At 42.0% G+C, this 25,039-nt stretch overlaps 1 protein-coding gene across 5 annotated transcripts in view; it reads right to left on the bottom strand.

Annotated features, from left to right (window-relative positions):
• The window catches only part of LOC138268644 (cadherin-6-like), a 220,401-nt gene that overhangs the window by 30,127 nt on the left and 165,235 nt on the right, over positions 1-25,039 (bottom strand). For all 5 annotated transcript variants that reach the window (XM_069218496.1, XM_069218506.1, XM_069218514.1 and 2 more), the window contains exons 4-7: positions 17,906-18,025; positions 15,961-16,128; positions 15,180-15,367; positions 7,210-7,463 (exon numbers count right to left, since the gene is read on the bottom strand). In XM_069218496.1, coding sequence (XP_069074597.1) covers positions 7,210-7,463; positions 15,180-15,367; positions 15,961-16,128; positions 17,906-18,025 — 730 coding nt within the window. The remainder of the gene's footprint in view (positions 1-7,209; positions 7,464-15,179; positions 15,368-15,960; positions 16,129-17,905; positions 18,026-25,039) is intronic.

Below are 25,039 nucleotides of genomic sequence, written 5' to 3'. Positions count from 1 at the left end.
ACTTTAGTTGGCAGGGTTGAGGGTCTGATTTAGAGGAGGGTGGCAACAGATAATCTGACAAAAAGCATGCGATTTGCCGCCCAATTTAGGAAACCAGACATGGTACACATTGGAGGTACATTTCCAGGGTCCACATTTGGTTATTGTAGCCCATCATCCCACATGTACATCGATGGAGTTTTTATTTAAATTGCACCTATTTCCCCCTCCAGCCCCAAGAGTGGTTGCTCCCATTACAGAGATAGCTGCTTTGCTGGAGAAATCTTTGTCACCTTGACAGCTCAAAAGGCAATAGATTTTCGACCGCTAGTGAGGAGGAAATTTAAAGTTCTGCCAGAAAAACGGAAATTGCTCCCAAAATATCCGGCATGTCAAGGTGTCTTACAATCATCCAAAGGCAACACCCATGAGCAATTATTTACTGACTCTCTACAGGAGGCGCATATGTTCTCAATACAGGCGAACACCAGGGCCCAGATTCATCAAACGTTTATGCAGTGCAACGCAGCAAGTCAACTTGCTGCACTGCGTGAAAGGGCTGGAATGCAAAGTATTTAACATTATACAGCACATTCCTCTCCTTTCCTTGTGCAAGCAGACTTTTGGCTGCCTAGTGCCAACGCACCGCGGTGCAAAGGTGCCTGCATTACAGGTAGGATTGTTTGTGTGCAGGAAGGGACACCTTCCTGCACAAAAAAACGCTCAGAGGTATTTTCCTCTTTCTTTGTGTTCTAGAATGAGGAAAAATGAGAAGAAATAATGATATGTCTCCTTGCTATGCCTCATTATGGTTTTCCTTGGGAGGCATACCATTTTGATGCATTTCCAGGTCTATCACTAGTGGTAAATCTGGGAATGCACCAAAATCCATAGGGGGACACAACACTATGATAAATCTTACCCCAGGTGTCATCCCTCCTGGACGAGGTCTCTTTCTAAGGATTATTTGTTTTTCCCAAAGGCAGTGATTAATTTGTACATGTGGTTTGAGGAGGTGGAAATGAGTACTAATTTTTTGGCAACGGTCACTTATTTGCCATCATCAGACTTCTGCCCAGAGCAAGAAAGCAAAAAAATGAAAACAGTGACAAAGGAAGAAAACAAGGGTGAAAGAGTCTGCAACTGTGAGAGACAGAAGGTACAGGGTGGCGGAAAAAAGAGGCATGAGGTGGAATCAAGTTTAGGCAGTCTATCATTCAGCAACCCCGGTGTTTGGCACCATTACGTTTTCAAGAAAAACTTTGGGCACCTCTACTTATTTATTAGACATAAAGCAGTGCCTAAAAGAAAATATCAGCTCATCAATGCTTGCAAAGGGCGTGTGCAGACATCTGCAGGTACCTTACCAAAGCTATCTCTCAATGGCCATGACCAAATTGTACAGCAAACATAGAGATTCTGCTCACCAGACCTTTCTTCCAAGACCCATCTTGGGCTCAACCTCTATACTGTATTTACCTAAAGCTATAGTAACTGAAGGTTCAACATTGGATTCTTATGCATCTTAGCTATGTCTAATTTTCCCCTTCAACAACAAAAAGAATCATGAACCTGACGGCCCACCTTTGCCAAAGTCCACCTCTTTTAGTCAACGATTGGCATAGAATTCATGCCACACTCAGCTTCGTGCAACACTATTCAGAAAGCCAAACATTAGATCACAAACGTCACTGATGTTAGTAGAGAGTTTAAAGTGGTTAGGTGGTTAGAAAATAATATATTTATGGCACTGTAGATTGGTAGGAGTGCTGCAGAACAAACTGCAACAACCAATAAAGCCAACAGCTGAAAGTCTAAAAAGCTATTAGAACATTTTTCATTCACTGAGGGTAGAATGATGTCAAATAAACAAGGAGAAACAGAAAGACAAACATTGGAATGCTGACGCAGAAGAACTGTACCAGCCATGATTGGCCCTTAGCCACGTCATTGCCTTCATGGAACTCTTAACATTCCAATGTTCTAATATAGCCTTATAGCCCGTTGATGAGGACTATTCTGTTTGATAAATGCCCTGAACATGAGTTATAGGCCCATGCCACTGGCCTGGCCTGTTCATTCTTGGTAAAACAGAAAGATGGTTGCATCACTAGGTGGCACCCAAACCTTGAGCAGCCTGGTAAAGTTAATCTATTTTCCCAGAAAACATTTTTCTATTTGCTCCTTGAATAAAGCTTTTGGCCCTGGCCCACAAAAGCTTCTGACAGGCCTGTATCTGTGCAGCACAAAGGGAGTTAAACAAGCACAGACATGTTGGATATGTTTGAAGTTAGACACCAAGGCCCAGATTGTGACACTTTTGTGGTGTGGCCGCAATGAAAAATTATTTCTGGCATTTACTAAGCCACGCAAAGTTGATTTGTGAAGCTTTGTGTGGTTTAGTAAAAGCCAAGTAACACAAGGCAGCACTTAGCTAAGCGTGGACAGAGCAAAGGTCCTATGCTTCCACCCATGTATTTGACACATGCCCAGATTTTGCGCCAAAATGGGGTGTGTACCTGACAGAGGTAAAACGAGGAGAACTATCTTTAGTTATCCTTGTTACTTCCTCTTTTCATGTTTGCTGCAGTCTGCAGCAAAAATAGAAAGAAGATTGTGCCACTAACAATGTTTTTTGCGCAGGAAGGCATTCCTTTCTGCACAAGGACAATCCTAACTATAACACAGACACCGTTGCACCATAGTACAATGATTCCTGCATTGAGGCAACACATAGTGTGCCAGCTCTGTGAGACAGAACAAATGTGTTATATCTTAGATATGGAGCATTTCTGTTCTCTCCCTTTCACACAATGCAATGCAGCAACTTTGCTTGATACTCTGTGTTACCTGAAAGAAAAGTAAATCTGCCCCCATATGTCAAGACATACTGTTAAAAATAACATCACTTCTCTTAGGGGGTCACAATAACTGCTATTCCACTGTTTTATTACACTATGCACTCTTTCTTCACATTACCCTCTGGAGTCACCATGCACTGTTTGTATTTTTGTTTTCCTAGGACAGTATAGGATGACCTACCTGTTAATCAATTACGTTGGGTCATTTACCCATTTTTCCCTGAATGTACAACCCTTGATTGGTGGCTGGACGGCACTTGATATTATGCAGCTACATGCAGTTTAACATATATATATATATATATATATATATATATATATATATATATATATATATATATATATATATATATATATATATATATATAATAATGCTGCCCCATAATATGCCAATATTAGCATAGTGGACGATATGTCTGCAAGTATAGACGCACAATGTAGGATTCTGTATTATACTAATAACCCCCTTTGCCTTAGAAAGAAGAGTGTATTTTGAGGGCTGTTTGCAGAACATCGCTGAAGCAAACCTGCACAGATGTGACGCACCCTATCATTGGGATCCAAGTGAGAGCATAATTTGGCTCTTTTTTTCTGAACACATTCGAATTTGTTGGTTCTGTAGTTAGGTCTTCTGTATGGGACTTAATAGCTATGTCATATCAGTGTTTGAACATATTCAACGCGATAGACGAGGGGCATCATTTTCTGAGAGCAAGCGGCTGCCAAACTGAGAGGTGTAAATTGCTGGCAATTTTCCACAATGTTCTTTTCATCTGAAGCATCCATTGCAAGCTTTGAAATGATGCTGATATGCCAGATGAACTTATGCTAGCTATAGGCCAATCAAATCTTCCCTCTCATCTGTTTTTGTTCTGCGAAGAGACGCACAGTGGTGTGCCTCCTTTGCTTCTAATATGCGGCATGATGATGATTATGGTGCATAATTGGGTGTGCCTTTAACATTGTACCTTCAGGTTAAGTTTTTGTATATGTTTTTATAGTTTGTGAAAGGAAATTTAAAATAATTGAAATATTGTATTTGGTTGACAAAAATATTATACTGAGTGGATCAATACAATAATCTGAAACAAGAAAACAATGCACAAAATGAAACTGCAATAATTTGAAAAAGCCAGGGTGGGAATTCACAATATCGGCTTTTTAGTACTGATTGCACAACTATCGACTCCACAATATTGACTTGCGCTAAATCATCATTGTAAGAATACATGTAGTTAGAATGTTAAATATATACTTCCCTATATATTGTCATTGCGTAGTTAATCTTGTGGTGTCGATATTTGAGCAGGTTGGTATCCCTGTCCTCAATTTTGTGACATATAGCCAGTGTTGACGAGCAACCACAGGCCATTTGGGAGCCTCGTTGTTCTCTGTTTCACTCTGCTTCCAAGGGTGCAGCAAGAAAACGCAGCTTCTTTGAGCGCTTCTGCCCTGCTCACTTGCCAGTCGAGCCTTCAGACATTGTGGGCCTGATTTATGAAAAGTTAGAGCTGCCTTTATGTTATTTTTTTGACGCAAAAGCGGTGCAAACCAACAAAATATAATTACATTTTGTAAGTTTACTCCGCTTTTGGGTAAAAAAATGACACAAAGGCGGTGCTAACCTTTCATAAATCAGGCCCTGTGTTTCTTTGTTAACAAGTAAAGGTAATAAGTGCTTGCAAGCCTCAAGGCTCTCCTGTCACCATGAGTGTCAAGGAAAAAAAAACTAACCAAAGACACTAACGCAATAGTCTTGAATTTCTTTTATATTCAACTAATTTGTCATGACTTTTTACCTCCTCGCGTGGTCAGCTTTATTTAGTTAATCAGTTGCACGTGTGGCAACAGCAGATATGTTGATGGTGCTCCAATGTGTGTCATACATCTCACATACATATTACACAGTTGTACATCAAAACCTCATCCATTCATATGGACATGTTATGTCGCACCCTCTCGAGCCTACACACCTAAATGATAGACAACTCCATATGGCTAAATCTTCTGAAAACCGAATTTCTTCCTTCTAGCTCACAAGGGTAAAAACAAATTCATGCCAGTACTGATTGCCAGACTCAAGGAATTGTGTACTGGGAATCTTAAATTACAGCTGTTGTTTCTCATTCAGGGCAAAATGAATGACATATATGCTGGTACACCCACAGCATCAGAGCACTTACAAGACCAATCACAGACATGCTTCAGGCGTACTGACATCCTGATACCCCCAGTAGTTGTCTACTCTCTTTCTACGTTGAGAGGGGGTGCATATAGTTCCCTAGGCCGTGTGACTGAAGCACTGACCCTTCATATATGGTGGTAACAAGGGACACTTCTGAGCCTTTGCCCTGGCACCTCATACCCACTCATTCACCCTCATTCTCAAAGGCACTTGCCATTCTGTATGGTAGGCTTCAGACCAGAGTAGGAAGATTTTCAATATGTAGTATAACCATATTGCCTTATGAATCTGTGACGGTATTTTCTAGTTTAAGACTCATTTAACCAACTTGTGTGTTGTGGGCGTTGCAGTTATGCTTCACTCCATATGCAGCTATTGGGAAACAAGTATGCTTAACAATGGCGGTAATAGCCCTGGGCTGTAGAACCGGGCTGTAATTTGCAATATCCTTTTTTATGTACAGTTGTATGTATTTTAACCCTTATAATATGTGATCTTTGTACTCCTTACTCCATCTGGAATGAAGGGAATGTGTGGGCAAAATCTTTCTGGCCATGTCTAGTGGGGAGAGGGATATGGATTCATTTGTGCCCAGGTAAAGCTCTACACCAAAGAGATCATGATTTTACGCTCCTGGGCCATTAAGGGGTGAAATTCCTTTAACATGTGCCTCCTCCCTCCTTTATTTTTTACGACAATATATGCAGTTCAAAGCAAAATCCACAATGGCATGAGCCTGTCCCTCCTTTCCCAGTAAGGTTTGTATTGTTATAATGTAAAGTCTGGCGCAGTCTTGATTGAGCCTGTCAAAGTTATTCCACATATAAATCATGTATGTGCATTAATATTATTTACTCCATATTCAAATTCCCACATATTTATTAACATAAAGCTATTTCAATTGAAACAAACTCATTGAGATGTGTTTTAATGTGTTTCCTGGCTTAGATTAAATTAGACCTCAGTTAGGTCTCGAGTCCATCGTTATAAAATGGCTGCCATACTATGAGGTCTACTGTGGGTTTATATTTTCTCATTTGACACTACAAGCAGCAAGATGTGCACTTTTTATTTCGGGTGATATATTTTTCTTGAAGAACCCACTGGAGGAAAACGTTTTTGCTACTTTCCAAGGGCCTTCCTGCTCTGACTTCACTGTATTGCATTAATTCAAAATTATATACTGTTTTTTATGTAACTAGTTTGTTCTGACACATCTGAATGACATCAGGTCAGAAGGGGCGAATCAATATTCATGTAGTGGGTTAGTGCTAAGATGATATGGTTATATGATGTTTTAGAATATTGCAATGTGTTCATTGTAAAGTGCTCTCTTTGCTTTGGGAAGATCATATGTAGTGTAGATGCCTAAGTAGGAAGCTAGCCCTCTGCCACAAGAGTGTCAGAAACGGATGCACCTTTCCATTAACAGTGGATAGAGCGAATGAGAGGAATATTGGATGAGCATTGATCTACGCTGCCAACTCCCTCTGACTGTCTTTGAATGTAGGAAATTGGCTGCAGGTGTTTGTGGAAGTGGTCCCTACTCCTGTAGATGATGCCATGGTGGGGGAAGGAGTATCATCCCGCTTCCCACTTCTTGGTGAGTTGAGTGGTATAGGTATAGGACCTAGTTTCCATAGATGGAGAGTTTTTTGTTTTCCCTATAACTTTGGTGCCGCTTGAAATTTTCTAAACTTATACTTTGGTCAGTGCAGCTGCTGTATTGAAAGTTTTGTTGTGATATGTCAAGCAGGGACTGATAAAAAGGGGGGTCCCAAAACCCGTTTTCCCCATTCATTTTTCCATAGGACCTTTAGACACACCTACAGCCCAAACCACTGAACAGAATTACACCAAATTTGGCGGGAAGCTAGATCCTGTTGCACAGATCATGCTTTTTGTGTTACAGTGGAAATCCATTCAGTAGTTTTGGAGAAATCGTAGGCCAAAAGAAAAAAAGAAAAAAAAAAAAAAAATATATATATATATATATATATATATATATATATATATATATAATAATATATATATCATGTTCAGCACTATCTGAATTGTACAGGCACTCGCAATAGCTGTAGTAATTGTGCCTAATTAACAAATAGCAGTGAAGGATTTCTTAAAAATAAAATCATATGCAGATGTTGACATGTGGAGAGAACTGGAACATATTCTGTGGCTTACTTAATGAAACTTCTCATTGCGTCGGGGTCCTGGGCGCTCACCGCCCCTACGATACTCTCCAGGATGGCATCTTCTTTCACTTCAAATATGTAAGCAGGCCGACTAAAGACAGGGGGCTCATCTACGTCTTCCACCATCACTCTGACTGTGGCTTGGTCTTTGAAGGAACCCAAGTAGAGGAAACGCGGGTCAACGTGGGTGTTGGCTGCCTCTACCTTCAGTGTGTACAACCTTTTCTTTTCAAAGTCCAAAGCCTGCAAGACCAAAGGGGATTTACAGAGCATTTAGATATGCAGTGAAAGCAGTGCTTAAAGGTAGAAAAAAACCGGAATGAGAAAAATGGGAAAACAGTGACAAAGGGGGAGAAGCGGGGATAAGAAAATAAGTTACTTACCTGTAACTGTGGTTCTCCAGTATTGGTATCTTTCATAGATTCACATGCTTGAATCATTCCCCGTCGTCGAAGTGGGAGTCCCACGGTACATAGAAAGCAGTAAATAGAGAAAAAACTCTTTTTTTTTTACTGTAATCCATAGGAAAAAACACATTCAATTATAGAACCATTAGCCTCTTTATAAAGAGCCCAAACTTCAACCAATCAGGCGTGACCACCTCCTTAGAACCCTCAGCACAGAGGCTCAGTCTGTCAGATTTCTCCGCACTAGAGTACACAGGAAAAAATCCTAGAAGGTGAGCTTCTCTGGGGAGGAGGGTGGGTCGCATGTGAATCTATGAAAGATACCAATACTGGAGAACCACAGTTACAGGTAAGTAACTTATTTTCTTCTCCAGTATTGGGGTATCTTTCATAGATTCACATGCTTGAATCAGAATAGCCAGCAGTAAGGATAAATTGTTATTTCTTTGTAGTACCAACAGAATGCATAAACATAATGCATGTTGACTGAATGCATATAAGCAAATAACATCTGCAAATTAAGTGCTAATCATTTTAAGTACATGTAGTATCCATCTATTATATATATATATATATACACATCTATATAAATACATACACCTCTATCTAGTAAAAAATATGTGTATCCATAACTACACATATGGAAGCATATACCTTAAATTATACATCAAACAATATACAGAGGACGGAGGGTAAAGCTTATAGGCTCACCTTATGTGAACAAATTGCGAAAAAACTGCTTGTCCTACCGCAGCATCCACCTTGTCCGTAGCTTCCAGGCAGTAATGCTGGGTGAAAGTATGAGGACGTGTCCATGTCGCCGCCCTGCAGATCTGGTCCAAAGGTATTCCAGCGAACAGAGCTGTGGAGGTGGATACCGCTCTAGTGGAATGCGCCCGGACATTAGATGATAATGGCTTCCCCGCCAACTGGTGAGTCAACTGAATGGCAGAAGAGATCCAGCGCGCTATCGTTTGTTTAGTAACTGCGCTACCGTGATTTACCTTTCCTTAGCTGATAAACAATTGTTCAGACTTACGGAAATCACTTGTTCTCTCTATATAGAATTTTAAACAGCGTTTAATGTCTAATGAATGCAGAGCTCGTTCAGCTGCCGTCTGAGGATTTGGAAAAAAAATTCTTAGAACTACTGGTTCGTTTAAGTGGAAAGATGATGGAACTTTAGGTATAAACCTTGGATTTGTTCTCAAAATGACCACCTCTGGCTTGAATTGAAGGAAAGGTGGAGAAATTGTGAAGGCCTGGATATCGCTGACTCTCCTTGCCGATGTCAAGGCTAAAAGAAGGGCCGTTTTAAAAGAGACGAACTTTAGATCCACTCTATGAATAGGCTCGAACGGATGTTTCATTAATTGGGAGAGCACAATGTTCAGATGCCATTGTGGTGCAGGACGATGAATTGGTGGATACTTTCTGAACAAACCTTTAAGAAATTGTTTTATTATTCTGGTGGACCATAGTGAAGGCGACTGAGAGGTCCGTCGGTAACGAGATATGGCAGCCAAATGTACCTTAATCGATGAATGCGAAAGACCGGATTTAGCCAAATGTAGTAAATATGGCAAAATTTGCTCAGGAGATGATGTTAGAGGATGGATGCTGGAAGCTGCGCACCACAAACAAAACCTCTTCCACTTGAATTTGTATGTGCGATTTGTAGACTGAGCTCTGGCACAGGCAAGTACCTCTCTGCAATCCGGAGGAATATTCAATCCATCGAATTCATAGAATTCAGGAGCCAGGCTGATAAACGAAGAGATGTCGGGTTGGGATGACGAACCTGACCCTGGCTCATTGTCAACAGATCCGGTATTGCCTTTAGCCGAATGTGAGGTTGCTCCGATAGCAATAGAAGTTCTGTGAACCAGAACTGGCGTGGCCATCTGGGAGCGATTAGAAGAATCCTGCATTGTTCCCTCTTCATGTTTAGCAGAAGTCTCGGGATGAGTGGAAGCGGGGGAAAAGCGTATGCATAAATCCCTGACCATCAGATCAAAAACGCATTCCCTCTCGAACCCTTCTGCGGACGCCAGCTTGCGAAGTGTCGGCATTTCTTGTTGTCTTTGGTCGCGAACAGATCTAGAGCGGGCTTGCCCCAAAGATCAAAGAGATTGTCGAGAACCGATTGATTGAGTTCCCACTCGTGGCAGCTGGTTCGATTCCTGCTCAAGGCATCCGCCCAGATGTTGGTGATCCCTGGGAGATGTTCTGCTCGGATGGAGATTCGATGCTGAATCACCCAATGCCACAGCTTCTGCGCCTCCAGGGATAATGCCCAAGATCTTGTGCCTCCCTGCTTGTTGATATAATGCATGACCGTGGTGTTGTCTGTCCTTATCAACACCGAAGAGTCTTTGATGTTCGTGAGGAAGGATTTGAGTGCCAAAGCCACCGCTTTTAACTCTAAAACATTTATGTGGAGAGTTGATTCTTGAGTGGACCATTTGCCCCTCACGGAGAGATCCTGTAAATGAGCACCCCATCCCTCCAGAGATGCGTCTGTTGTTACTATGTGCATGGTCCTGTCCTTCAGAAAAGACAGTCCGTCTGAGACTAGGGGAGTTTCTTTCCACCACTTGAAAGCCTGCTTCGCTGCAGGGGTGATTTGTACTAGCTCGTCGAAAGAGCCTTCTGTCTGTTTCCATTGGTTGTCTAGCTGTTGCTGAAGAGTCCTCATGTGCCTGCGACAGTTCTTTATCAATGGAATGCAAGACGATAGTATCCCTAGAAAAGACTTGTAAGTCCGCACTGAAACGGACCTTTTTTTGCTGAGCTGTGTTGCTAAGTTTCGAAGTTTCTGTCTTCTGTCCTGTGAAGCAAAGGCTTTCGCTTGTAAAGTGTCTAAGATGGCTCCTAGAAACGTGATGTTTTGAGTGGGCTCTATGTGAGACTTGGGGTAATTGACCGTCAAACCCAAAGCTCCGAAAAGGGAGAGACATGTTTCCGTGTCTCTGGCAGCCTTCGACGCTGTACGTGCTTTTATTAGCCAGTCGTCTAGGTATGGGAACACCTGTACCCCTAATTGTCTGAGGTGGGCTGCCACTGACGCCAAAACCTTGGTGAACACTCTTGGAGCCGACTTGAGGCCAAACGGAAGCACTCTGAACTGGTAGTGAATGCCTGCGACCCTGAACCGCAAGAATTTCCGATGATTGGGGTGAATTGGAATATGGAAATATGCGTCCTGAAGATCTAACGAGGTCATAAAATCCCCTCGGTTGAGGAGGCTCAGAACGTCTTGAAGAGAGATCATGCGAAAAGATTCCTTCTTGAGGTATCTGTTGAGCGAACAAAGATCGAGAATAGGCCTCCAGTCTCCGGTTTTCTTCCTGATAAGGAAAAAACGGGAGTAAAAACCTGTCCCCCTCAGGTTTCTTGGCACGATCTCTATTGCTCCCTTGCTCATTAAGATAGCAATCTGTTCCATAAGCTCGTTGAGATGGGCTGGCGGGGGGCCTCTTGGTGGTACTTGAGGAGGAGGCTGGTTGAATTCTAGTGTATGCCCCCGATTGATAATATCCAAAACCCATCTGTCTGTTGTTATTCTGGACCATTGGTGTAGAAATCCGGAAATTGTGCCCCCTATACGAGTGTCGGTGTAGGGGCTGGGTGCAGGCACTTGATGAGGGTCACTGCTTTCTAGCTGTTTCCTTGGTTCTGAAAGCAGACTTTCCTCTCGCTTGTTGCCTGAAGCGCGCTGATGATTGCTGGCGAAAGGAGTGCTGTTGTTGTTGTTGGCCATAGGTTGAGCGAAATTGCCCTTGGTAAGAGGAGTAAGGTCGATATTGCTGAAAACCTCCTCTATGTGAAAAAGTACCTCTCCCTCTCGCTCCCCGAAAGGGTTGCCTCTTGTACTGCAGCGTTGCAAGCGACCTGGCTGTTTCAGTGTCTGCCTTGATAGACTGCAATACATCGTCGACATGTTTTCCAAACAAAAGCTCGCCATCATACGGCATGTCTAACACTTTTAACTGAACTTCCGGCCTAAAAGAGGTAGCCTTTAGCCACCCCTGGCATCTGAGAACCGCCGCCCCGGCCAATTGTCGAAAACCTGTAGAGGAAACATCAATGGCAGAGTCTATGATTTCAGCCGAAATCTTTTCTCCTTCTTGAAGAATTCTGCGTGCCTCTGCTCTACTGGATTCAGGTATCATGTCAATAAATTGTGACATGTCAGACCACATCTGACGATCGTATCTCCCAAGTATCGCTAGAGAGTTGACGCTCTAACAGTGGTGGCAGCCATGGTTGAATTTTTTTTACCTATGGAGTCCAGACGCCGTCCTTCCTTGTCTGGAGGAGCAGTCAGAGAAGCTGACGGATTCCTGGATCTTCTCTGAGCTGCTTGTGAGATAACCGAATCCGGCTTAGGATGGCTGATTAGACATGCTGGGGAGTTGTCAGGAGCCTTATATTTCTTTTCTAGTCTGGGCAAGACTGCAGGAATGGAGGACGGAGTCTGCATGACTTTTAAGCCTTCTTCCCAGATGAAATCGACAATGGGAATGGCCGTTACCGATTTTCTAGTGTCTTCTTTAAAATCATAAAGAAAGCAATCTGATTGTTTTGATGTAATCGGTAGCTGGAATCTTTTAGCAGCTCTCTCCATGACACTATGGAAACCCCCAATGTCCTGCGGTGGAGAGTCTACTGGCGGTGGTGTGGACGGAGGTGGAGTCTGGATCTGATATTCATCCCATTCCGGTATTAAAGAGTCTGAGTCCTGTATCTCCCCTTCTTCCTGTTCCTCCTCGGATGACAGTGACGCTATACCCTGAACCGATGGAGGTGCTGTGGTAGGGTCTGGGAATCCGGAAGGTCTAGCTGGAGTGGACACTGGTGTCTGTGGAGGCTGTACCGGTGTAGAAGAACCAGGCGGGGGAAACCTCGCATAGTAGTCCTGCATCATTTGCTGAAGGTTGTTAATTAATGATACCGGCATTTGAACTGTCTGTTCTGGTTGTTCGAAATGCCCTTGATCCTGTTGATGAGGAAAAGACTGCAGATCCTCTTCTTCATCTTCCTCTTGGCATTTTATACGTAGTTCGGACGGACTACGCGCTACTGGAAAAAATCCGTCATCAGAGTACCCATCGCCATCATCATCATCATCAGCAAAAAGATGCTGTGGAGGAACGGGTGCAACCTTGCTGGGCGATGTATGCGATGGTAGTAATAAAGAGGACCTGCTTTGTACAGGTAAAATTCTTTGCGGCAGGTAAGGAGATGCCCCAGGAAAATGAACCGTCGACGGAACTGTCGTCGACGGAGCACTCGTCGATGGTGTCCTCGTCGACGGTGCAGGCGTCGACGGTGCAGGCGTCGATGGAGCAGGCGTCGACGGAGCAGGTGTCGACGGGGCCGTCGGTGTAGTTGGTGGTACCAATGTCGACGAAGGACCCGTCGACGAAGCTAATGTCACTGCGTCATCCGTCGACGGGGTTTTCGCTATCAGGCGCATCGATGGAATCTTCATCGGCGAAACCGACGGCGACCTCCTGAATTTCTTCGTCGATGAATGCGTCGACGGCAAAGATTTTAGCTTCTTACCCGTCGACGGTTTCTTAGTGATCTTCAAAGTGTGCGACGACGACGGACCATACTTCAGACTCACCGATGTTATCGTCGTAGACGACAGCGGAGACGAAGTCACTATCATCGGTGACGGAGGAGCTGTAAACGTAGCCGTCATCGTAGTCGTTGTCACAGGTAGACCTGTCGACGACGGAGCGCTCGTCGACGGTGTCGTCGACGGTGTAGATTTTTTGGACGTCGACGGAGGCAGTGAACTTGAAGGCTTCTTAAGCTTCTTTGAAGAAGAAGCAGGTGTTGCTGGTTCTGAGTGAACCCTGCCACTTGCTACCTTAGATGTAGAAGGTAGATCCCCGGTGTCCTTAAAAGCATGCAGCTTCTTGGCTGACTTACTGCTTGTAGGGGATAGGCTCTCCACAGACCTCTTTCTTTTCCTTGAGGTCACTGAAGTGTCACTCTCCTCTTCAGAAAGAGCTTCTCTTGCCTTCTTTTTCTGGAGCCAAAGTAGGAGCCTGGCTTCTCTGTCCCTCAGAGTCTTATTAGGAAAGGTCCTGCAGATCTTACAGTCCCTGACCTTATGCTCTGGATGTAAGCAATAGATACATTCTTTGTGAGGATCCTCACAGTGAAGTCTCAATTTGCCACAGGTCCCACAAGGTCTAAAAAGGCCTTTTCTTGTAGACATGATGGAAAAAAGTCTTAAAGCAAAAAGTGAAGTGAAAAATTTCTAAGGATTTCTCTTGAAGAGATGGAAAACTGAGCAGAGCTCAGGGAGACTCCCTTACACACGACGTGCGGTAGAAAATCTGACAGACTGAGCCTCTGTGCTGAGGGTTCTAAGGAGGTGGTCATGCCTGATTGGTTGAAGTTTGGGCTCTTTATAAAGAGGCTAATGGTTCTATAATTGAATGTGTTTTTTCCTATGGATTACAGTAAAAAAAAAAAAAAAAAAAGAGTTTTTTCTCTATTTACTGCTTTCTATGTACCGTGGGACTCCCACTTCGACGACGGGGAATGATTCAAGCATGTGAATCTATGAAAGATACCCCAATACTGGAGAAACAAAAGTCCGAAAGAGAGTCCTAAAGAGACAGGAGGTTTAGGGTGGTGGAATAAAACAGTGAGGTGGACGAAGCAGCACTGGTATCCTGCAACCCCAGCATTAGGCAGTGCCAGTGGTCAGGCACTAATAAAACATTGCCCCAGATACTTATGTTTTTTTCCCATTTATTTACCAAATATTCACTGAGTGAAGCAGTGCAGCAGCTGCCATTAATAACGAGCAGAGTCTAGAAATTCAAACCACTTTATGTAGCCTCCACACCTTCAGCCATTTTACATCACAACAATATGTACTGATATGTGGGAGGGGGGGTGGAGAAGAGATGGGAAGATGGTAAGGACAAATGAGGGCCAAAAATATTTGAGCGAGGACAGAGAGGCGGGGACATAGGAGCATAGGAAAAAGGACGAAGGGTTTGAGTAAATAAAGGAGGAAGAATGGATTTATGGACAATCTCTTAAATGCTGGTGGCATTTCCAGAAGTGCTGCAGTAAAACATTTACTGAACCAGGTAAATTACACCTTCTGTACCATAAAAATAATCGAGACAGTTGCCTTGTTGCCCTACTTTGCTTTGGAACCTTTCCTTTCTGTCTAATACAGCCACCACGGACCGAGGACAATCAATGGAACAGTGAATCAAAGAAACAGGTGAGCTCTTCAGAATACTAATAGTACACACCATGGTTCAAACATGCTGCCACCAATCACAGGGGTCGTAGTCATCATGAGTAAAGGAGTGGCACTTGGGCCCACTGATGTCTTTTTAGTATACAACCTTGGAGTTTGGTGAGGGGCATTTTCTTTGTTTGTATAAGTGCACATAGCACCTTTGCTACGTCACTGGCCAAACGGTATTCAATTATTATGACAAACGAAGGACTCTGTTCCTCCTATGTTTGACTCCTTAATCAAAGGCAATAGAGAAGCCCTCACCTTTTTGACCATAATAATTCCTTCCTGTGTCTCCTTGTCAGTGACGACCTCAAATGAGCCACCGTCGTCGCCTTCGGTGATGGTGTATTCGATCTCGGCATTCTCGCCTACGTCTGCGTCGTCGGCCTTTATGCTACCAATGGGGTACCCCACCGGTGTGGTCTCCAGAGTCTTGAACTGATAGGTGCCTAAGGAGCGTCCATTTTGGAAGGCAGCAGAGTAAGGGTTAAAATGTAATCTCAATATGAAAACAAATCAGACGTACTTTGTAAATGCCAGAGCAGGCAGCGACAGGAGACACAGCATCTTATTTTCACAAAGTGACATTCAGTGGAATGGGGACACAGTGAAGAAAGTTCCAAAGGCAACGATCAATACTGTTAGTGCTGTAATTACTCCACATTTCAGCCCGTGGAGCCTTGGGACCTGTGTTCATTATGTATTTCACCCCTGTCTTGACTTAGCTTTGTGGTACGTTCTCAAGCACTTTGCAAGCAGCATCATATACAAGAGAAACAAACGAGGGACCTAGTGCAGTAATTCGCAGCTAACTTCAGTGTTTACTGCCGTGTGCAGGGATAGCAATGCATGGTGGAAGAAGAACTAACAAGGGAAGATTTCTCATTCTCTCGGGGACTTAAATCTGTGCTCAATGACCCCTACGCCCCCGCCCCCAGGGAAGTCTGTCATTGGGTCCACATCTCTCGGTGTAAACAAACATCAGCCTGCAGTCTAGACATCTGTCTGTGGGCATTAAAGCAGATCTGTGGCAGCCTCTTACTCTGGGGGAATCTTGGCGGGTTGTCGTTGACGTCTGTCAGCGTGATATTCACGACGGTGGTCCCGGATAAGCCACCCATCTGTCCGCCCATGTCTTTGCCCTGGATGACCACCTGGTACTTCTTCTTGTTTTCGCGGTCCATGTTGGGTAGGGCGGTTTTGATGATGCCTGGAAAGACATGAAGAATTATTTACTGAGAATAGACTAAAAAAGCACATGGGATAAGGAAGAGAGTACTTTGTGAAAGATCCAGCTTCAGTAAGCGGACATGATGTGCCACCAGAGATTCGGGGATTGTAACCAGATTTTAAGCAGAGTTTCTTATTGCATGAGAACCACAATGTTAAGATAATTTTTCTGGCAAACCCTCTTCGTAAATTCTATAAAACATCTATCACTTTTATTTTGTTTGTTTTATTACCTAATATTATGCTAAAATAGATTAACTTTTGACACTGGTTTTTACACTTTAAATGAACAAGCAACATGATAAAACACTAGAGGTCACGATTTGTGTTCTTGGTCAGCACTGAAAACCTCACATTCCACCCCCCCCCTCCTAAACCCATTTCAGCAAGGCCTGTTTCTTATTTTAAAACTATCACACCTTTTCTCTCATGGATAGTGAACAATGCTCTCCTTACTCAGAACATCAATCAGGTAGACTCCATATTGCTTGGAAATTCATTTTAACAACTTTCCAATCAAAGCTCGTAGCCCTTTCATCCCTCCATAGTACTGGTGTTTTGAGATCCTTGCGTTGAGCATTTAAGTGTCACTGTTTGCTGCTTTTTAATTTTTACACAATTCTCCTTTGTGTAAGTTGCTTTTCAAGAGTTTGAACAAGGTAAAACATCCTTTTAAGGAATTCACCCAGCTTTTATTTAGTCAGTGATTATGGTAACTGAGAAGAAAATGTCAAAATGCTGAGGGGGGTTTGGAAGGGATCATGGTGGTCATAGAATGGGAGAAAAACTCAGTTCAGTAAGTATTTCAAAGAATACACCACCACAAGATATCTGTAAAGTCGCCACACAAAGCTCCAGAGTTGCTGTCATGCTGGTCTTGCCCAGCAGACAAATGTAACCGTGGGACATGCAACAAAAAGGATGTGCTTCCACCACAAGCCCTTGTCTCAAAGCTGTATTACTATGATTATGAGGTGTGTCCTAAGGGACACGTGTTATTATGATTCTTTGGAAAACATGTGGCTGGCTTGACAGATAAAGCTATCTTTAGGCCGGACATAAAAAAATCATAGTAGAGCCTTCCTGGAGGCTGTTTTTCTGAGCCCCCCTTGCTGATTGTTCCATGTTGATAGACAGTTGAAAAAGCATGTGCCTGCGTGGTATTCTAATTTCTTTATTAAGCTTGACACTCAGCTTATAATAATGTAGATGCACTATTTACAGATGTATCACTGTACTGAATTTGGCAAGCAGCACAGGGAAGGAAAAAGCAATTGCTCTTAAGTTTAAAGTTTAATTTCTCCCAGTTTGGATCTAATGTGTCGTATCAATTTACAGGCTAAGAAGGGACAGTGACAGTCAGGAGAAGGAGGTAGGCAGTGCTTAATTTGAGCCGAAAATTTGCAGTTGGGGCTCACTGCCACTCATTTTTGAGGACCAGCATTTTGTTTTACTTCATCAGGCTTTCACCTAGTACAATAGAGAGAGAAACAAAAAGGGGAAATAAAGAGGAAGAGAAAGAAGGAAAAACAGTGACAAGGAAAGAGGGCAGGGATGAAAAGAACCTGAAAAAGTGAAATAAATGGGCACAGAGTGTCTGGCAAAGGAAGAAGGAGGCATGAGGTGGAATCAAGACTGTGCAGGCTTGGTACTCGGTAACCCCGACATTTAATAATGTTGGCTGTGGGTTCTGAGCTAAACTTTCGGCCCCACGCTTATTCTTTTCTAAACTAAGCACTGGAGCAAGGATTCCTGACCTGTCTCAGACTCAACGGAGAAGTATGGCTGTCCCTGGAGGATGCTGTAGACGACTTTCGCGCTGTTTCCGTAGGTAGGGTCGTCATCATCGTTTGCGGTGACTTGCACAACAAATGTACCTAGGAAAAGAGAACGCAAGGTAAAACACAAGATCATCCCACTCTGCTGGAACTGTCAGGATGTTGGGGTAGGACATGTAGAGAAAATATTTTAAACCCATCTATTGTTTACATGCCCCCCCCCGGAATCTTAAATCCAGCAGGGCCTTTTCCATGCAGCAATCTCAATTTAGGACCTCTGCCAGTCCCTCTGTCTAACAGTCTTCTAAAAAGCTCTGAATAGGCATCTACAGTAGATGTCTCAAAATACTGTGTATGCTACAAGTGCAGTGAGACAGGTGGTCTGTCAGTAAGATGTAGCACGTTAGCTATGCTTGCGTCATCTAGACATGACTAAGACGTGGCGAGGGCACAGTGAGCTCTCTTGTTGCTTGTCTTTGGCATGCCTTTTCTGTGATCTTGCAAGACCACCATGATGAGATAGACCACTGCATGTTGTTAATACTCCATACTATTGCTGTAAGTGTGGGGCTAATTGATTGAATTCAGCAAAGGGAAGTCTCTACTTCCATCAGTTTGTCATAAGATCACAACCTCTCCTTTAAACGTCATTCCCTGCATCCTAACAATACCTAATCTCCTGTAGCTCATCTATAAGTGACCCCAACCAATGCATTAAATTCCCATATCCTCCAATGCCACTGAAGATCACACCTAATTCCTACTAATGTAATCGAAGCTAAAGGTATGGAGTGGTTCTTGCACTAATTTCAATAACCAACAATAACTGCCAACAAGAAAAAAAAAACACTAACCTTGGGAATTGGAGCAGTGTGCCCAGTGTAAGAGCACAACAGTGCCTTGGCAGGGGTAGTAAGTGCTATATAGTGCAAATACAATACAATATATTGCCCACACTTAAACTAATATTCATCAGTCAGGTGACTGTAGTTCAAACAGGCTACCTAATAATTCCCTTCTACTGCTTTACATTCTTACACTCGCATAAGACAAAACTGTTAAGGGCCATATCCATCACCCAGTACCATACCAGTCCACAGTAATAAATCACCAATTGACCAGGCACAGAATGGCTGAGAAGATTTGCCACATACCACTGGCCAAAGGAGGAATCACATTTAGTTCAACACAGCAGGTCCCAACTAGCAACATATTACAGTGACTTCTTAGCATTTCACAATGACAACCCGATTTGTGAGAATATTAACGAAGTCCATCACAGAAAAATCTCTCCATCACTTCTCTCTTTAACCTATGCCTGCTTAGGACCATGAACTTCAAATAAAATATCTCAGAATGGACATTCCAGTGTATTAACATGCTAATTGGACTATGAACATAAGAAAAATCAAAAAGAGACCTGCAGAGCTGCCCAAAGCTGCCAGCTTACTGAAAACCGTAAAATCTGTGCCTATCTCTCACACTTCTTTATACATCACATTGCTAAATGCTGCATGCCATGATATGATAACTGCATCTCAGTGGTCCTCACACGCAACAAGGAAATACTTCCCACACAGGATCAAAACAAAGACAACACACTTCCAACCAAACAACCTACATGGTGTAGCGTGCTACCCATGTAGGCAAGCACTTCAGTGCCCCTCATAAGGGTATTAAGTGCTATAAATGTTGCAATAAAATACAATACAATACCGGAAACAAAAGAACTGTCTTAAAACATCTTAAGACATGGCTCACTCTAAAGGATTCCACCACAATAGTGAGATTTAAATCCTGCATTAGTATCAGAATATCAACTACCACAATAGTGTGAAAGCAAGTATACAGAGTGGGGCATATTTATGGGGATTTGGTGTAGGGTACTGTAGCAAGTCATCTTTCTGCGCTGCCCTATGCCAAAGTGAAAGAGCAGGAATGCACTGAGGCGCACGAGGCTCGTGAATATGCCCAAGTATATATAGATTTACCATACTTAGCTCCACATCTATGTACCTAGACCACGTATATCTCCAAAATAGACAACTTAGATATGGAGTTACTTGCCTACATATACTTACCTTCACAATGTTTTGGTAGTCTGTATTCTGGAAATGTTATTATGGCCAGATGGTATGTTTTTTACTGGCTTTTGTGACATGCATTTCATTCTGCAGTTTGCAAAATTGGCTAGCAAATTGTGCTTACAATTGGTAGTACAAGCGAAGGGAAATTATTCAGTGACTTCAAGTTAAAATGCTGCTTAAGCACATCTTACCAATTAGCTGCTAACTGCAGAAATCAAATTCAGCCTCAGATTGACTCGAGAGAGCCTTTATTTCAAGAATTGACATTTGCCACCTTTTCGCTAACTGCCTCTCTTCTGCAGCACGGCAAGCATATCCCCAAAGTCATTATGAAATATAACCACATTCCCGGCACTTACTAAAAGTCTGCGCCAGATAAGTGCATCATTAATAGCATAATGGGCCTGATTCACAAAGGTAATTTACACTTTTGAGTAGTTCACAGTTTTGAGCAAGTTTATTACTACTTGCTTACTCACAAACACAAAGTCCAAGTATACGTTGCTGCTAAAAAACAGTAGTAAGTCCAGCACCACAAATGGCCAATCACAGGTAACTGCAACACTCTCCCATAGAATATAATGGAGATAGGGAGCTAAAATAAAATTGATGATGAAATCAGGTTATGTTAAATTACATTACATTTTTTAAAAGAGAGAAAAATATAAATAAATATGATTTAATGTGAGTCAAAAAATAAAAACAGTAAGTGCTTATTTAATTAGAAAATATTTGAATGTCTATTTTGAATTTAAATTTAAGGTGACTATAACATTTATTGAAATATTACAACATTTTAGTTAATTTGTTACATCACTTATAATTATTAATAATACATAATAAAAATAATGCTTCTTTCTTTAGGTGGAAATATATTTTTAAACATAGTCTTCAGGAAATATAATTTTAATTTCAATTAGTATATTTCCATTAGTTGAAGATTTATTTCAAAATTAAGTTAATAAAGTTGTAGCATATTTTTATTTTGTTCTACATTTACAATGCATATTTAGAAAGAATTTCCTTTGATATTCAACATAAACTGTGTTTAATATTTATATTCAAGTTAAATAATTTCTTAAAAATGTCCCCTATATTTAACTATGTGGAGATCCATATATCCTTTGTGAATCAGGCCCCATGTCTTTAACTGCAAAGCATGGGTGTAGCACCCTCACACATAGAAAGAAGGCATCCACTCAACTAAATCTGCATTAGCCGCAATTGGGTAACAGACTCTTGTCAGCCTTGTTTCCAAGTCACAATTAGATGGATGTGCACACGCAAGTTTGCACTGCCACATCCTTCCCATTAAATTAAGTTTAAATCAAAATGGTAATTTCGGTTCACTGAGCTATTTCAGGTTACCTACCAAATTTGGTAACCACATAAAAAGATAGGGGAGCGATTGTCTGAGTGTTTCTGAGCTGAGCTGGTGATGGAATGCATTCATCTATGGACACCACAGTCAGATGAGTGATTCACACTGAGACCTTTTGTCATGCGGTGCTGTGTAACTTTGCCCTCCGTCTTTGAAGTACCAGGAGCCAGCGGAAACTAAACATGCTCGGCCTTTTTTTCATGTTTTATACTACCTGTGGTTTAGAACTCAAATATGTGCTTGTCTCATCTTTTAAAATTCTCAGGATTCGTGGTTTAATTGTACGTGGCTGTTCTGCAAGGTGAAAGAGGGGTTAAAGCAATTATTGAAAACTATGTGGGGGTTAATAATTATGTGGGAATAACAACAGCATTGGAAACAAAGTAGGAGCTGAGAGAACAATGATTCCTATGGAGATATTTATAGCCTCATTACAAATACCCACGTTTAAGTTACCTATAACAGAAAAAACAGTAAATCCAGGGGAGTATGCAGAGTTAACAAGGGATTATGAATGAGACACTGATGGTCTTTAATTCCAGTCATACTTCCCCTTGTAATTCCACATTCTCCACTGGAATTTCTTCTGAAGATTTTGGATCCTTCTAGCAGCAGAAATCTCTCAGTGAAAGTCACCATGTCCTCGATTTTTTGCAGACCTTGTAATTTCCAAAGTGCTGGTAACTCCTATTAGTGGCCATCTCAGACTTCAAGTTTCAAGTTTAATTTTATTAAAGTGTGCAGTTAATTAAAACCAGTGCACTAAGTGTATACATAAAACCTTTACAAAATAAAACGTAAAAAAAAGAAGAAAAGGTGGATAAGCAAGATGCCAACGTCCAAATGTAAAGCAAAGAAGTGTCAAATGAGTTGCCCAGTGCAGAATAGTGCAAGCTTAAAATGTCTGGTGTGACAATTTGAATCCATACATTAAAAAATGCAGCATCAGTCTTGAACTACCAGTTTTGAGAAACTGGTGGCGCTAACCAAGTAAGAAATCTTATGCAAGAGTTTGTTCAGGGAGCTTGGATAGCTGCAGGAGTTGTAGCATCAGTTTGGCAATTTATTTTCTGGTCTAGTCTTATCAAGTCATTTGCAAGCCTGCAATTTAGATGTCTGTCAGTCGAATTAAAACAAGCTATAATCGTGAACCTGCAGCAGCATATCTCCCTCTGGTTCCATGCTGGTCTTAAAATGGTTCTTTGGTCTGTTATATTTGCTTCACATGTACACATTTGATGGACCCCTGTCTCTGGAGAGTTTCCGAATAGTTGGCAGAGCTCAGTTGTGATGGATCACTTCGAAGGTAGTACGTGTAGAAGTGATGGTAAGCAGCCCAAAGGATATTTCAGAAACTCTGTTTTAATCTCGGTTTTAAGAAAAGTGCCCAGATGTGGTTGGGGTGCTATCTTAACGTAAAATGCCAATGTAAGCCAAGCATGTCGCCTCAGTTCAAAATCCTCCTTGTCAGCCAACAGCAAGTATGTTTTAACTCTCTTGTTTAGAGGGGCCTTGCTTTGAGAGTATGAGAAAACTGTGTCCTACTCTTCTGTTAATCCAAGGGTTGGTAAAGAACTGGCAAGATAGTCTCTGGCTGGGGAGTGACTACTGCTGCTAATTTTGACCCAACGGTGGCGATTTAGGGCCCCGCTGTTAGCTTTCTTTACTTCTAACAGTGTAGTGTAGTTAGTGTTAACACATCGTTTAATTTGAATATGGTAACACAATGATGAGTTAGAATAAATTGCAAAGAGTGCAGTGATTGGTTGTAGTAACGATATGTAACACTTACAATAATTCACAAAACAATATAGCAACATTAAAAAACGAGATTTGGCAATGCAACAAGTCTAGCTTATAACAGAAAGCACCTCTTTAGCCACTGGTCAGTTTAGGAACTCACTTCATACGTGCACTCTGTCATACATTCTTGCATTCATGCATCCATTTATTCACCTATTGGCAGATTTGTATATTTACCAACTTACTCGTCCAAAATAAAACACATACAAACTCAACAAGCATATGTAAGACAACTTAAAAGAATTAAAATAGAAAACAATCTCACCATCTAAATGTGGTGGACAAATGCTTGCAAAAAATATAGGTAAACATTGTAGAAGGGCTGCCTTGCAATGGTAAAGTATATAGTGTATTATTGTTTCATAGTTGTAATATGGCTGCCTCATTTAAAAGCAACGTATTGCTAATCTTAAGAGTGTTAAAACAATGTTAGCCTGAAGATGGCTGCTCAGTAAACATCTCAATGGTATCCATCTTGGAATGTATTGTCTATAGTGTATCAATGTTGCACTGATGCAAGATGGATGACATAATACATCTAAACATGACATTCATCTTCGAAATCTGAATAATAATGCATTATAGGTAATACTTTTCCAAGATGACCACAATTTGTAGAAACTGTGGACATGCAGGATGCGGCACACTACATATAAAGTAATGGCAAGCGAACAGCCAGGCAGCACTGCAGGATGCTCTAAAAAAAAGCAAACCAAAAAGTAGAAGAAAAATAGATGAAAAAATCAAATGGGACCTAAAAAAGAAGAAAATGGCAAACTAAATAACTGACAATATCAACAAGGAGGAACAGGGAGATTAATGGTCCAGTGTACTGTCTCCCAAAATACGAGTAACAGACCAAAGGGTAAACTGTTCCAAAGGAAACAAAGGGCACCCGCAAGTTTAAGAGCAAGAGCCCTCACACACCCATTTAGATGTCATGCTTCATCATCGGGGGATGCTTCTCGTCAGACCGGCGCTGCAATGTCTGACGGGCTCCCCAAGAGCGGGCTCTTTGACGGAGATTTTTTGTAGAGGCTGCTGAGGAAGAATGTCTAAGGTGGTACCTAAGGGCAGACACTCATCAAACAGGAGAGAAAATATTAAAATTGGTTCTAAACCTCCATCAACCAAAGCATTTAATTTTTTTTAAAACCAGAGGCATTAGACCAAGATTAAAAACAAAGGGAAAGTGATAATGTGAGAGGTAAGGCTCAGCCACTTTCTATTAATGAGTAAGGGCAAGGAAATTATCACATCGCCTCTTAAACAAGGGTCAACATGTTTCGCGTCCAACGGTCCAAGCGGGGAGAGACGCCAGGGAAGGTTCAAGAGGCACGGACTGCTGTGACTATTCAGCGACAGTCCTAGGCTTTTATCTTCCCAGGGAGCCTAATTCTAAAGTTGGGGATGGGCGACCTTTTTGTTTAGTTGACCCGACGGACAATAGACATGAATCAGCAACGGTCCTAGGCTTTTATCTTCCCAGGAAGCCTAATCCTATAGTTGGGGATGGGTGACCTTTTTGTTTAGTTGACCAGATGGACAATAGACTTGAATGTAAGTGATTAGAGTTTAAATCTCCTCCTTTTTGTCCTTATTGAGGCCTAATAGTGTCCATATTTTTAGTACTTCAGGAGAAGTTTTCTTTTTGTTTCTTGTTGGTCCTGATGAAGCGTCATTGGAATCGCTTGGACCGTCAGACGTGAAACATGTTTGGTACAGTATACCCTTTGGTCTGAAACTAAATAACTGACCCACCAGTCCTCTCACAAAATGACACTTACAGAGAAATAGAGTCAATGTACTGTCCGCAGCTCTTTTGATAAATGGTCCATACAT

The sequence above is a fragment of the Pleurodeles waltl genome, chromosome 2_1, assembly GCF_031143425.1.
Source record: "Pleurodeles waltl isolate 20211129_DDA chromosome 2_1, aPleWal1.hap1.20221129, whole genome shotgun sequence".
Classification (NCBI taxonomy): Eukaryota; Metazoa; Chordata; class Amphibia; order Caudata; family Salamandridae; genus Pleurodeles; species Pleurodeles waltl.
The sequence above is the reverse complement of the archived record's forward strand: the minus strand, read 5'-3'. Positions and strand labels throughout refer to the sequence as shown.